The sequence below is a fragment of the Schistocerca serialis genome, chromosome 9, assembly GCF_023864345.2.
Source record: "Schistocerca serialis cubense isolate TAMUIC-IGC-003099 chromosome 9, iqSchSeri2.2, whole genome shotgun sequence".
Lineage (NCBI taxonomy): Eukaryota > Metazoa > Arthropoda > Insecta > Orthoptera > Acrididae > Schistocerca > Schistocerca serialis.
Window position 1 is genome coordinate 161,990,743 of NC_064646.1, and position 15,975 is coordinate 162,006,717.

At 45.5% G+C, this 15,975-nt stretch overlaps 1 protein-coding gene across 1 annotated transcript in view; it reads right to left on the reverse strand.

Annotated features, from left to right (window-relative positions):
• Window positions 1-15,975, reverse strand: part of LOC126419447 (probable tubulin polyglutamylase TTLL2) — a 410,877-nt gene that overhangs the window by 107,001 nt on the left and 287,901 nt on the right. Inside the window, exons 5-6 of the mRNA XM_050086635.1 lie at window positions 15,377-15,515; window positions 7,737-8,013 (exon numbers count right to left, since the gene is read on the reverse strand). Of these exons, the coding sequence (XP_049942592.1) occupies window positions 7,737-8,013; window positions 15,377-15,515 (416 nt within the window). The remainder of the gene's footprint in view (window positions 1-7,736; window positions 8,014-15,376; window positions 15,516-15,975) is intronic.

Below are 15,975 nucleotides of genomic sequence, written 5' to 3' on the forward strand. Positions count from 1 at the left end.
ACGTAAACGATCCCCTAGGGGGAGCAGGCTTCTGATAAGCATACTGGCAGCTTCTGAGCCATTGCATTTCTTCCCTCTCTTCTTTACATTCGCTACATGCCTTTGTTTTGAGATCAGGGCACTGTTTGGATTAACTGATATCGGGGATAAACAAGTGCCCATTATGTGTTGCACCCATTGTGAATAAGTCCACGTAGTCGTTTTTTTAAAAAAATGCCCTGGTGCGCTGGTATCCAGGGAAAGTTCATTGAAATTCTGTAATGCTGTAACTCATCTACCTTCTATGCCATGTTCACAAAATGAACGTTTCTGTCACTAGTATTGCTGACGTCTACCCTAAACGAGACAGATATTAGCAGAGTCGGTTTAGAATATTTCCACAGATGGTATAGTACAAGGTCAAAACAAAAGACGCCAGTGCTTAGACGTAAGTCAGAAAAAGGACTACGGAAATTTGATAGTTTGCACAACACTGCAATGAGATTGCTGCGAGTGTATAAATGTGTTGGTTTCAAAAGTAAATGCATACATAAATAGAGTGAATTTTTGAGGTGTTCTGAATACCAAGTGATGTACCGATAATGATAATAGGAACTAAGAAGCTACAATTTATATCACTTTCTAAACAAACCAATATAAACAGAGCCGTATTTAATATTTTGCAATTCACTAATGATGTGTTAAAAACTAATAACTCCTTGCAAACAGGCCCTGAAAACTCAACGGTACCCACCGACCGTCGTGTCTTCCTCAGACCATAGGCATCACTGGATGCGGATACGGTGGGCCATGTGGTCAGCACACCGCTCTCCCAGCCGTTGTCAGTTTTCATGACAGAACCGCTACTTTGCAATTAAGTAGCTCCTCAATTAGCATCACAAGGTCTGAGTGCACCACGCTTGCCAATAGCGCTCGGCAGACCGGATGGTCCCCCATCAGAGTACTAGCCAAGCCCGATAGCGCTTAACTTCGATGATATGACGAGAAGCGGTGTTGCCACGGCGGCAAAGCCGTTGGCAATCATATGTCAGAATTAAATAAAACAGACTTATTTGTACATAAATTGATCACATTATATCGATTTCAAGCAGCTCCTTCATCTAAACTAAATAGCTTTCTCGTAAAATGCACGAAAAGTTTCAACAGTAACCTAAGCGAAAGAGGGGCCTAATTCTAGAAACGCCATATGTGTCGTGACCTTAGCCTGCAGAGTTACTGGGCGCGTATCGTCGAATGAATGTGCGACATTTTCCCTTCTACGTACGCACCACATAGTGTCAATACGAACCAGGAACACACCCGCGTGGTTGAATGATGTGACAATCGCGTGCGACTGCTTGTTCAAATCACAGCCAGTTCCAAAAGGTTCTTATATAAAGAGTCTTTCACATTAATTATTGATTAAACCGATGGTCGAACGAGAAAAACGGTGGAGAAATTTTCTACTGCAAATTGCCTGTAACTTCTGCAAGCGACATTTCTGTATGCATCGATAATGCAACATGTATCTATTGCAAGAGACCACAATATACTATTTTTGATCTGCGATCTTTTGTACTGAATTCTGTTGTACTCGTATAATTTCTTCGGGTTGTTAAAGCTAATAACATTGGAAATAATTCAGTCTGTCTGATTTTTAATTTCTGATTATTCGGTTTTAAAAGCGTGTTCCTACACATACACTGTGACAGAATTTCCTTTGATTAATTGTTTATTGTCTGTGTTTTCAAAAATATGTGTGAAATCTTACGGGACTTAACTGCTAAGGTCATCAGTCCCTAAGCTTACACACTACTTAACCTAAATTATCCTAAGGACAAACACACACACCCATGCCCGAGGGAGGACTCGAAACTCCGCCGGGACCAGCCGCACAGTCCGTGACTGCAGTGCCTCAGACCGCTCGGCTAATTCTGTGTTTTCTTTCGTTTATGTTGTATGACGTACGCAAACATATATAAAATACTGTACGTATATTTTATATCGTATAAAAACATTGACGGAAAAGAATCGCAAAACCAAGAAGGAGTTGTGTGACATAAGCGAAACTTGGTAGGCGTATTTCTACGTCTGAAAGATAATGTCTGTTCCAGTTTCGCGCCAGTCACATAAGAGAGGAGCTAGTAGCACCACTATGAGGCGGCAAATCAGATATGCTTTAAATACACGATGTAACGTTCGTAAACTTAAGTTAGCTTTGAGATTGGACGTGGCGAGTTGATGTTAGTCAACAATGCCTTTAAGGCGACACTGACGCCATTAACAACGCCTCACTGACTTTGAACGAGGTCGTGTAACAGAGCTACGTGAAGCTGTGTGTTTCTTCTGCAATATTGCAGAAAGACTGGGCAGGAATGTAGCCACTGTACCTGATTGCTGGCAGTGGTGGTCACTAGAATGTATGGTCGCAAGAAGGCTGGGCTCCAGACAGCCCATGGCACTACCAAGAGGAAGGATCGTCGTGTTCAGTGTATAGCTCTAGCGCATCGTACTGCATCTGCAACAGCAATCCGAGCAGCAGTCGGCACCACAGTGACACAATGGCTTGTTACAGACAGGTTACCTCATGGACAGCTCCGAGCCAGACGCCGTGGGCCGGCCTGCGACCGTCGCAGGTTCGAATCCTGCCTCGGACATGGATGTGTGTGATGTCCTTAGGTTAGTTAGGTTTAAGTAGTTCTAAGTTCTAGGGGACTGACAACCTCAGATGTTAAGTCCCATAGTGCTCAGAGCCATTTGAACCAGGCGCCCTGTAGCGTGCGTTCCACTGGCCCCAAATCACCGTCACTTCCGATTTAAGTGGTGCCAAGCGAGAGGTCATTGGAGGGCAGGGCGGAGGTCTGTTGTGTTTTCTGATGAAAGCTGGTTACGCCTCGGCGTCAGTGATGTTCGTGTGTTGGTCAGAAGGAGGCCAGTTGGGGGCCTGCAACCAACCCGTCTGTGAGCTAGACACACTGGACCTACAGCTGGAATGACGGTCTAGGGTGCGATTTAATATGACAGCAGGAGCACTCTCGTGGGTATCTGACGCACCATGGTTGCAAATTTGTACGTCAATCTGGTGATTCGATCTGTAGCACTGCCATTCATGAACAGGATTCCAGAGTGTGTTATCCAACAGAATAACGCTCGCCCAATACCCCTGTTGTAACCCAACATGCTCTACAGAGTGTCGACACGTTGCTCTGGCCTGATAGATCACCAACTCAGTCTGCAGTCGACTACCTGTGGAACATCAACGAGCGACAACTCGAGCTTTATCCACAAACAGCATTAACCGACACTGTACTGACCGATCAAATGCAACATGCATGGAACTCTGCCCCACAAACTGACGTCCGGAACCTGTACAACACAATGCATGTACGTTTTCATGCTTGCGTTCAACATTCTGGCGGTTACACCGGTTACTAATGTACCAGCATTTCACATTTGCAATTTTGATTACTTAAACATATTATCTACACAAATGTGTTCCCCAAATTTCATTAGTCTATATTAATTATAATTTGATATTACGATTTTTTTCTCTGAGTTACTATGCCGAAATAAATTAAAATTAGCATAAATTCAGAGGATCCCGGAAGGGAGACAGCTGATGGACAGTGAAGAGGAAGATAATAATGGCCTTTGTTTGCAGGATGGCGAAGTGAACAAAAATTGTAGAAAAGGTCCTCAGTAATTTATTATTGGTGTGTAAAGTTGTGAGTGAACACAGACTGTTGGAGGTCGAGTTGAAATACTTTTTTTTTTTTAAAAAAAAGTGATAGAGAGCGTCCTTATGGTATGCTGTTCAAAGAAAGAACGTTACGGTTTCGTCGATCTATCATATAAAGAATGCTGTGGAAGAAGGAATATATAAATAATGATAGAGTAAGGGCATAATATACCTAGCTCGTTGTAATTGATAATCAAAAAACGACAACCCATTTGCTTTAATATTAACTGATGTGTGCAATATTGTGTGAATGAAACAAATGTCTGCAGCGTTTAAACTCTATTCCAGTTGTGTATTCCACTCTTCTACACATATTGGGTTTCCAGAAACTTCTATATTAAAGCGCTCCATCGGTTATTTAGCTTCATCAATAATTTTAACGACGGTGATGTTAAAGAAATAGGAGCGACCACATTGGATACATTTTCAGAGATTGTAGCATCAGTCGCTTTCTTCACGCAGAAACTTTTAAATCTCAGTAGGTGGCTGTACATTAATGACGTACGTTCTGTAACCTGCAGTAAAAGCAGCATTGCATATCTACCGGCAGAAACTGTTTAAAAATGATGACAATTCTACATGTTTCGTTGTCGGGTATGAGCATGGAATTTAATACGAGGGCTAGTCAGAAAGTAGGGAACGTTTCCGTCTGACGCAGCTAGGCGAGCGCCGATCACGTATATTTTGGTATTAACCTGCTCGTCAGCTCAGTCGGCATCCATCCGTGACAGCGGGAACGTCTCTGCACGTATGGGGTTTTCGATATTCGAATTTGAAATGTGCGCTGCAATCGAATATCCGACCAGTTCTGAGGTGCGGTCTGTGATACGGTTCTTGTTGGCAAAAAACCTAAAACCTATAGAAATTTATCGTGAACTGTGCGAAGTGTACGGAAACAACATAATGAGTGAATGGTCCGCCCGGAAATGGTGCATTCGGTTTAAAAATGGCCGAACCAACGTTCATGATGAAGAGGAGAGTGGACGCCCGAGCATTGTGACTGACGATCTTGTCGCTAAAGTTGATGAAACTATTCGTGAAAACTGTCGCTTTACAATAACGGAGCTTTCGCTTAATTTTTCACAAGTTTCACGGAGTTTGTTGTTTGATATTGTTACTCAAAAGCTAGGCTACCACAAATTTTGTGTACGATGGGTGCCCAAAATGCTTACAGAGCACCATAAAGAACAGTGAATAGGGACAACGTTGACATTTCTGGAGGCCGACCACAAACATGGTGATTCATTACTGGATCGAATCGTAACCGGTGACGGGACTTGGGTAAAACACGTCAATTGTAAGACAAAATTGCAGTCCATGGAGTAGGGGCACACAAGGTGACCCCCCTCCCCCCCCCCCAAAAAAACAAGAATATGTTTCCAAAAATTGTCAGCAAGGAAGTTGATGGCGACAGTGTTTTGGGATAGGCAAGGTGTGCTTCTTATTGATTTTCTCGAACGTGGAGCAACCGTAAATTCTACCTGGTACTGTCAAACTTCGCACAGCCTTAGAAAAGCAGTGCAAAACAAACGCCGAGGAAAGCTGACGTCCAAAATTTTAAGTTGACGTCCAAAATTTTGTTTTTGCACGACAATGCCCGACCTCACACGGCAAAACGGCACTTAAGAACTCCTTAGTTCATTCAAATGGGAAATTTTCCCTCATCCGCCCTACAGCCCCGATCTTGTACCAAGCGACTTCCACTTGTTTCACAAGATGAAGAACTGGCTTGCAACGCAGCGCTTTGATGACGATGCGGAACTCCAGGCAGGCGTGACTCACTGGCTGAAGTCTCAGGCGGCAGAATTTTACGACGAAGGTCTTTTAAAGCTTGTCCACCGCTATGATAAGTGCCTCAATATGTTTGGTGACTATTTAGAAAAGTAGTATGTCAGTCACTCTTTCATATGTGTACAGGGTGTTACAAAAAGGTATGGCCAAACTTTCAGGAAACATTCCTCACATACAAAGAAAGAAAATATGTTATGTGGACATGTGTCCGGAAACGCTTACTCTCCATGTTAGAGCTCATTTTATTACTTCTCTTCAAATCACATTAATCATGGAACGGAAACACACAGCAACACAACGTACCAGCGTGGCTTCAAACACTTTGTTACAGGAAATGTTCAAAATGTCCTCCGTTAGCGAGGATACATGCATCCACCCTCCGTCGCATGGAATCCCTGATGCGCTGATGCAGCCCTGGAGAATGGCGTATTGTATCACAGCCGTCCACAATACGAGCACGAAGAGTCTCTAGATTTGGTACCGGGGTTGCGTAGACAAGAGTTTTCAAATGCCCTCATAAATGAAAGTCAAGAGGGTTGAGGTCAGGAGAGCGTGGAGGCCATGGAATTGGTCCACCTCTACCAATCCATCGGTCACCGAATCTGCTGTTGAGAAGCGTACGAACACTTCGACTGAAATGTGCAGGAGCTCCATCGTGCATGAACCCCATGTTATGTCGTACTTGTAAAGGCACATGTTCTAGCAGCACAGGTAGAGTATCCCATATGAAATCATGATAACGTGCTCCATCGAGCGTAGGTGGAAGTACATGGGGCCCAATCAAGACATCACCAACAATGCCTGCCCAAACGTTATGGGGCCCAATCAAGACATCACCAACAATGCCTGCCCAAACGTTCACAGAAAATCTGTGCTGATGACGTGATTGCACAATTGCGTGCGGATTCTCGTCAGCCCACACACGTTGATTGTGAAAATTTACAATTTGATCACGTTGGAACGAAGCCTTATCCGTAAAGAGAACATCTGCACTGAAATGAGGATTGACACATTGTTGGATGAACCATTCGCAGAAGTGTACCCGTGTAGGCCAATCAGCTGCTGATAGTGCCTGCACACGCTGTACATGGTACGGAAAAAACTGGTTCTCCCGTAGCACTCTCCATACAGTGACGTGGTCAACGTTACCTTGTACAGCAGCAACTTCTCTGACGCTGACATTAGGGTTATCGTAAACTGCACGAAGAATTGCCTCGTCCATTGCAGGTGTCCTTGTCTTTCTAGGTCTTCCCCAGTCGCGAGTCATAGGCTGGAATGTTCCGTGCTCCCTAAGACGCCGATCAATTGCTTCGAACGTCTTCCTGTCGGGACACCTTCGTTCTGGAAATCTGACTCGATACAAACGTACCGCGCCACGGCTATTGCCCCGTGCTAATCCATACATCAAATGGGCATCTGCCAACTCCGAATTTGTAAACATTGCGCCGGCCGCGGTGATCTAGCGGTTCTATGCGCTCAGTCCGGAGCCGCGCGACTGCTACGGTCGCAGGTTCGAATCCTGCCTCGGGCATGGATGTGTGTGATGTCCTTAGGTTAGTTAGGTTTAAGTAGTTCTAAGTTCTAGGGGACTGGTGAACACAATGTTAAGTCCCATAGTGCTCAGAGCCATTTGAACCCTTTTTTTGTAAACATTGCACTGACTGCAAAACCACGTTCGTGATGAACACTAACCTTTTGATGCTACGTACTGATGTGCTTGATGATAGTACTGTAGAGCAATGAGTCGCATGTCAACACAAGCACCGAAGTCAACATTACCTTCCTTCAATTGGGTCAACTGGCGGTGAATCGAGGAAGTACAGTACATACTAACGAAGCTAAAATGGGCTCTAACATGGAAATTAAGCGTTTCCGAACACATGTCCACATAACATCTTTTCTTTATTTGTGAGTGAGGAATGTTTCCTGAAAGTTTGGCCGTATCTTTTTGTAACACCCTGTATAGTAAAATGTATTTCTTGTACTTAGTTTTTTTTATAATGCCAAAACGTTCGCTACTTTCTGACTAGCCCTCGTACGTGCACTGAAAATGCAACCAAAGCACAGTACGGAAGAAGGAAGTAAAATTAAGTAAAAAAAATACGGGTAGAGTTGTAACACACACGTACACGCACACACACGCGCACACACACACACACACACACACACACACACACACACACACACACAAAACTGCTTGCCAAGTGCATGGCGGTGCGAGACGTACCTGCGCCAACCCTGTCCTTCTTCTGCGTGTAGCCGCGGCCCAGCTTGTTGAGCGAACTGTTGGTGAGGTGGCGGAAGGGGTTGTCGAGATCGCTGAGCGAGAACTTGTCGGTGCCGAAGCGGGCGAGGCCCTCGCGGTACAGGTAGACGGTGAGCGGATGGTACGACGGGATGCACACGTACAGTCGCAGGTCGAACTTGTAGCCGCCGATCAGCAGCGGGTTCTCGATGTACTGCTGCACCACCGCGTTCGAGTCGTACGTCAGCTCGCTCACTTTCTGGAGGCAGTGCCAGAGGCCAAAAGCCCGTTTACTTCCTCTTCTGTAATCAACTCCAGCACAAAATATTAGTCACCCGCTTGAACAGCAAAGTAGTCGCTTTGGAACACTGTACATTGTGTAGAAGGACGAGAGGCTAATGGGACCCACCAACAATGATGCAAGTCATGCCAGAATCGCTACAGCGCGGAAGCGCTGTTACAAATGTTCAAGGGCTATTCGTAAAGTGAGGAACGATCGGTCACGAAATGGAAACCACTGAAAATCCGACGAGTCTTTTCACAGACGGTTTGGGCAGTGTCTCTAGTATGTCCGTCGGCCGCATCAAGACGCTCTTTTCAGTCGTGACCGCACTGTAAACGAGTAAAGGTGCCTAAAACAACAATGTCTCCCGCCAAGTAGGAGGGCCCGCTGAACGGCTTCGCCGTAATGAATGCAACCCACCTAACTCAACTGACACGCACTTCCTTCTTCATGGCAATTCTCAGCCGCACTCTGCAGGGGCAGTGAAGATGCTCCTGCAGCCTTTTCGATGGGAAGTGTTCCATCACCCACAACACAGCCCTAATTGGCTCGTCCTGAGTATCATCTCTGTTCACATGAAACGCTGGATGCGAAGACAACACTTGGGCGCAGGCTACGCATTATAGACTAGTGTAGAGAATTTTCAGAAAACACAGGCGGCTGCCTTCTATGACGATGGTGTTGGATATTTGGTTTGGAGCGGCGACTATGTAGAGAAGTATCTGGAAGATGTAGCTAAATGTGTAAAGAAAACAGTTTTGATTTTCACTGTGGTTTCCATTTCGCGACCGATCGTTCCTGACTTTCTGAACAACCCTTGTATCTGAAAAGACCTCTCGCAGAATCGCGGTTTGTGGTGGTTTCGGTGCTCGGTTCGTATTTGAACTAGGCACATGGGGTGAATAGTTTTTGGTTTATCCCGGACCAGCAGCCATTTGTATAGTCATTCGAACATTTGTCTTACTGTTGCTGTGTTACACTAAATTAATCAAGATTTGAACGACGAACAGGAGCTGGCGTTATGGCAAATTACGCGAATCGATTAATTGCTTTTGCAAATCTCTGAATTGGGCTGCAATTAATCCTCAGGTACAGGCACCATTCGTATATGCACCGTTCTGATTTTACGTGCAAAAACACGAAAAAGTTTTTCTGGAAGGTTTTTGAAGTAAGCCACTTCTGTACTTCAAACTCGTATGAATCGTTCAAACTTCGCGCGAAGGTAGGTAAATGGATAATGCCAAACCGAATTTTTTTGTCCAATAATCTTTATCCGTTGTAAGTAGGCTGTTTAGGTTTTTATGTTGGTAACCCCACGTAGCGCTCAGTTTTGCTCAGCTGTTTGAAAATCAAATAACGTAGAAGTTTACCAGTGCAGTCATTCATAATTTTTCTAAGGGGACGTTTCACCGTTTTCGAGATACAATGGTTTAAAATTCGACCTAAATGTAGCACGTAAAATTCATTCTCACGAGAACTGAATGCGCGGAAACGGTTTAAAGTGAATCAGACAAATACAAAAAGCATACTTACGATAAAATTGAAGATTCGCTTTCAAGAAAGTAGCTTCGTTTGGATTTTAAGTGTAAAAAACATATTTTTGTAAGCTATTTTACGCGCGGAATGTTCCTAACTTGTGCTAATCTGTTTAAATTTGTAAGAAGATAAACAAATTCATGTAATTAATGGTCGTCCTGTTGCTTTGTGAAACTGTATCCATTGCCCCGATATAAACAATACGAATTGAAAGACAACCTATACCATATCAGTCGTAAGCCAAGTCAAGAAAAATCTACGTCGGTTGTCAAGTTATGGCCGTCTAATGTCAAAATTATGGCAGAGTAAAAGTTGGGATGCAGAATGAAAAATGCTATCACAGTACAAAAGAGCCGAATACATCCTGCGCAGAGTTAGATGTAAAAGAAGAGGACTAGCTTTTCGACTTATCTGGCAGCTTGAAAGACATTTAAATCAAAACATTCTGACATATTTACGCTTTTTTACGAGTTTGCCCTGCTTTCCCAGCCTAGTGAGCTCTCTTAGCTGCAAGGTGTTGACACACCTGCATGTTGCAATTTATGGGTTACAGTCCCTGACCCTCTGTTCAAAATGCAGATGATTCGTCGGCCATAGTAAACACTATTTAACATTATATGACTGAAGAGCATACATGCAATAGCTAAAAATGTTTTTCTGGGGGGATAAAATATTTCTGGGTGGGTAGGGGGAATGATGTTTCTCCGAGGGGACCAGTTGATCCGAAACCCACACCCTGTCAGTTGTATGGTGATGGGTGTTGGTTGGTTGGTTTGGAGAGGAAAGGGACTAAACGACAAGGTCATCAGTCTCTTTCTCCTCATTTAAACAAGTATCGGTTTAAAACTATTCCCCAACCAAACCTCATCATCTGAAATCTGGGGAAGGAAAATAGGCGTAAAACTAACTAGGAACCACAGTGAAGGAGAAAACGAAAGAAGCAAACGAAAAGTGAAAACGTGAACTAAAAGAGAAAAAGCGGTAGAAGGTGTTAGAACAAGATAGCAGATGGCCTGGGCTGGCTGATCACAAGGATAAAAAAGGATGAGCCAGCCACTCTGCAACACGCTAAAATCTATAACTTGAAAACACAAGGAAACAGAAACAAAGATGGTAAAAGGACGAGACGAAGTCGAACAGACAGCACTAGAGAGAGAGAGGAAAGGTTTAAACTTAGGTTGGATGAAGTCCTGGGAGAGAAGGCCACACGCCCACCCTTAGACTGAGTGATAACTCCTCCCCCCTCCCACGGCGAAGAAAACGTAATACTAGATAAGCCGTTGAGGTAATGTCGCCTAACATCGTAACTAGTGTGTCCGAATTGTTAAAAGACAGCCTCAGGACGGCTATATTTGGAGAGTCCAACAAAATGTGGACTACCGTCAACCGAGAGCCGACAGCAATACTGGGGTAAGTCCTCGCGATAGAGGAGGTGACTGTGTCAGCCAAGTATGGTCGATGCAGAGCCGGCAAAAGACAACGGAGTCCCTGTGGGTAACTCGCATGGATGACCTCTGCACATTCGTCATCTCCCTTACAGCACTTAATTTATTTGGCGTACTTAGGGTGTGCAATTCGATATTCCAGGTCCCAAAAACTCTATGGCGGAAGACCCATCGGAGATCAGTCTCCGGCGTGCCGATCTTCAGAATCGGTTTACTGGTAGCCTGTTGGGCCAGCCTGTCAGCTTGTGTATTTCCAGGGATTCCGACATGTCCTGTGGTCCAGATGAAGGCCACTGAATATCTACGGTTTTCGAGGACATAAATAGACTCCTGGATAGTCATTACCAGAGGATATCGAGGGAAGCAGCGGTCGAAAGCCCGAGGGAGGACTCGAACCCCCGACGGGGGCACATTTTGGCGATTAATCTTTCAAGACAAGGTTACTTCCAGACAAGGCTGCTTCGTAGCTGTAGTTAGGAGACATCAGCACTCAGTCTTACTGTAAGAGGAGAGAACCATTATGTCAGTTTCTCGGGGGGGGGGGGGGGGGGGGGAAGAAGCAGGCAAATAAGTGGTGACCCGCCCGGCCACAGAAGAGCAAAGCAAACAGAATTCTGATGCAGTCTCTCCCATCAGCAAACAGGAGCCAAGGAAAAACAAAAAGAAGGCGGCTATTTGCACAGGCTTCGCAGAAAACGTATCCCTGCCAGATATTGCAACCAATGATGATTACTTAAGCGGAAAATTTCGATTTACTCGTTCAATTTTCATGATTTTGCAACAGGAGAATATTATTTTTATGTTTATCCTGAATGCACTGCGAAAAAGGGCGCCAAACTCGAACGAACTTGTGAGTCATACTATTTGCCTTGCCCGATGTACACAGCGAACGCTTGGCTCAGTCCAGGTCTCACAGGAAATAAATATGCCAATGACAGGATAACCACGAAAATTTTTTAACTTTGTCCTGTGTTGTCGAGAGCTTGCATGCATTTAAAGGCGCAGTTAGGAATTATTAAACTGGCCTGAAGTAGTAACTCTCTCCCCGCTGGAGACAGTCAATGGAATACGTAAGAGCTGTTGTACCACGTGCTGTGACGTACACCTTAAGGCCCGCGGACACATCGTCATTGAAGTGACGTTAATCCTGTTTCACTTCATCACTTATGCTTAATATAAGGACAACGAAAAGCTGTACACTGATCAGCCAGCATATTATGACCATCGACATACTTTCGATGTAAACTCGCCCAGGCGATAGCAGAAACATCTGGTGAAGAATGACTGCTAGTCCGACACACGCACGATTCATGTTGTACGAGTGAGCGTGCTGTCCGTGTGTAGAATGTGGAATGAGCGCGATCTATGTGACTTTGATAGAGGGAAGACTGCAATGGCCTGGAGGCTCGGCACGAGCGTTTCGGAAACTCCACGATATGTCGGGTGTTCGAGGAATGCTGTGGTGAGTGTCTTCAACAAGTGGTGAAAACAAGGCGAAAACACGTGCAGACGTCGTGGGATTGGGTAACCACCCCTCATTAGGGATGTCGGACGTCGTAGTATGGTAAAACTGGTAAAACAGGACAGACCGCGAACTGTGGCAGAACTAACATCAGACATTAATGCTGGGCAGAGTGCAAATGCGTCTGAATACACAGTGCACCGAACACCCCCAACGATGGGCCTCCGCACCCGACGACCCATGTACGCGCCAATGTTAACACCAAGACTTCTGCAGCTAAGACTGAAATAGGCAACTGACCATCGGCACTGGACGTTGGCGCAGTGGCAGAGCGTTGCATGGTCTGATGAATCTCGATACCTTCTTCATCACGCAGATGGGAGGGCGCGAATCCGTCGTTCAAATGGTTCAAATGGCTCTGAGCACTATGGGACTCAACATCTGTGGTCATAAGTCCCCTAGAACTTAGAACTACTTAAACCTAACTAACCTAAGGACATCACACACATCCATGCCCGAGGCAGGATTCGAACCTGCGACCGTAGCGGTCACGCGGTTCCAGACTGAAGCGCCTTTAACCGCACGGCCAAATCCGTCGTCTTCCAGGGGAACAGCTCCTTGACACTTGTACTGCGGGATGGAAACAAGCTGGCGGCGGCTTCATTATGCTCTGGGTAACATTGACTTGGGCATCCATGGGTCCAGTGGAACTCGTGCAAGACACCATGACCGCCAAAGGGTACCGTACACTGGTGCACCCCTTCGTAACGACTATGTTTCCCGAAGGAAATGGCATTTTTCGACAAGATAATAATGTGCCGTGTCACATGGCCAGAAGTGTGATGGAGCGGTTCGAGGAACACAGAAGCGAGTTTCAGTTGATGTGCTAGACCCCCGCAACTCGGCCGATCCGAACCCATCGAACACATCTGGGATATAATCGAACGTGGCGTCAGAGCACATCGGCCCCATTTCCGAAATTTACGGGAGTTAGGTGACTTGTGTGTGCAGATGTGGTGCCAACTCCCGCCAGCGACCTACCAAGGACTCACTGCTTCCAAGCAATGAGCCCTCGCCGCTGTTATCCGTGCCAAAGGTGGACACACCGGCTACTAGGTAGTTGGTCATAGCGTTCTGGCTGGTAATGTATATATCTTGTGAATCTCCTGGTGGTCAAAGTGAAAATTTCATCACCGTAAAGATTGGCACCGTAAGGACTGGCATCGTAAGGGCATTATAACACTTTCAACCAGTGGATGAGCTGTATGAACTGCCAGTACCTGCTTACAGTGGTACATTTAACTTCAGAATTTCTAGCTTGTCTAGTGCACAACAGCTTTACAGTTGTCTCCTGTTCGCTGCAATCTATCTCGAACAATTCCTCTCTTTATTCCGTATCCCCTTCCAATTTCTAGGCTAAAATATGAAGATCTGCAAAACCTGACGAAGTTTTGCCGTCCAGGTGCAGTGAAGCTCTTCAGTCAGCTTCCTCACAATCACGTGATGCGAGTACTATCGCTGAATTATCACAACCAATGATTATTATGGAACTATTGCGTCGGTTTCGATTGACTTAGCTATTTGTTTCGCCATGCAGATTGACGACTGACTGAATTTCGGGAAATTACTTCATTCTGGTAACACACCAGATGCCAATAACGCTACTTGCAAATTCGATACACCAAAGAGGACCATTCTTGTACGTACGTATATATTGATGTAATCGCAGGTCAAATATTAAAATCACTTTTTCTCATAAAACTTCCCGGCAGATTAAAACTGTGTGCCGGACCAAGACTGGAACTCGGGACCTTTGCCTTTCGCGGGCAAGTGCTCTACGAACTGAGCTATCCAAGCACGACTCACGCCCCGTCCTCACAGCTTCAATTCTGCCAGTGTCTCGTCTCCTACCTTCCAAACTTTACAGAAGCTCTCCTGCGAAACTTGCAGAACTAGCACTCCTGAAAGAAAGGATATTGCGGAGACATGGCTTAGCCAGAGCCTGGGGGAGTGTACGCTGACATGAAACTTCCTGGCAGATTAAAACTGGGCGCTGGACCGAGAATCGAACTCGGGACCCCAGGCTGTGGCTAAGCCATGTCTCCGAAATATCCTTTCTTTCAGTAGTGCTAGTTCTGCAAGGTTCGCAGGAGAGCTTCTGTAAAGTTTGGAAGGTAGGAGACGAGATACTGGCAGGAATAAAGCTGGGAGGACGGGGCGTGAGTTGTGCCTGGGTAGCTCAGTTGGTCGGGCAGAGAGCTGGTTGGCCTCTGTATTAAAAAAACTTAGTGAAAGGTTCAACAAACGAACTTTAGCGGATCTCATTTGACGTCCGCAAAGACCGAAGACAACGAACAAAATCCAATAAATAAATAAATAAATAAAGTTGGTAGAGCACTTGCCCGCGAAAGACAAAGCCCCGAGTTCGAGTCTCGGTCCGGCACACAGTTTTTTCATATCAGCGCACACTCCGCTGCAGAGTGAAAATCTCATTGGGGGGGACTTTTTCTCATGTTTCGTAACACCTGACTTACCTCTTTTTTTCCTCTTCCCCTTCATTTGTCCTTGAATGGGGACGTGAGAGCGGAAAATACCACGAGGTTTCAAACAGTCACTTCTTCTCATCTTGAATAGTGAGCTGATTACACAAATCAACTACTTGTAACTGTTTGTGTTTATAGTTTATTATGCACGCAATGGCATTATTCACTGAGGTAGAGTAAACTGCATACTCAAGACTGTACGAACACTTCAGTCCGTGAGTGAACATCTAAATAAAGGTTATCTGTTGGCAGGCTGACAAGGAAAGGCTAGGAACATGGTACGTTCCGCACACAGTAATAGGAACAGTACCGGCAGAGAAGACGCAGGTAGTGGCGGAGTGGTTGGTACTCACCCTGAAGAGGAAGATGCCGCGGCCCTGGCTCTGCGAGACGGGCTTGCAGATCCAGACGGAGGACTCGCGGTTCCGCCTCTGGCGCGTGCACTCTGCCACCAGCTTGGTGTACTCCAGTGGCAGGTTGTATCCCAGTGGGCTGAAACGCAGCACTGCACATTAATCGAGTCGTACATTGTCCTGGACTGGAGAAAAATAAGGAAATTAAGGCGTGTTCTAGAAAACCACATTTGTATGGGGCGCTGGTAAAGAGCTGTAAAAGGAACGATGAAAATGCTCGTGCTGTAGATGTTGAAACCATGTGCACAGCATGAATATGCGTAATCCACAATAACAACACAGCTAGAAATTTTATTTCAGCACTATGAAACGACGTTCAACAAACGCCCAGTTAGCATGAAGTATACAACATGCTTCGATATGTAAATGAGTAGCATCTCAGTGCAACCTCGCATAGCAGGCAGGAGGAACAATTACACGCCATATACAAGGAAATATTACAGTGTAGTCTTCTCATTCATTTCTCTGTGCTGAGGCTGGTGAACTGCCTCTTACCATCCGGCGGCAACTCAACGTGGCGCGTCAGGAGTGTAAGTTAC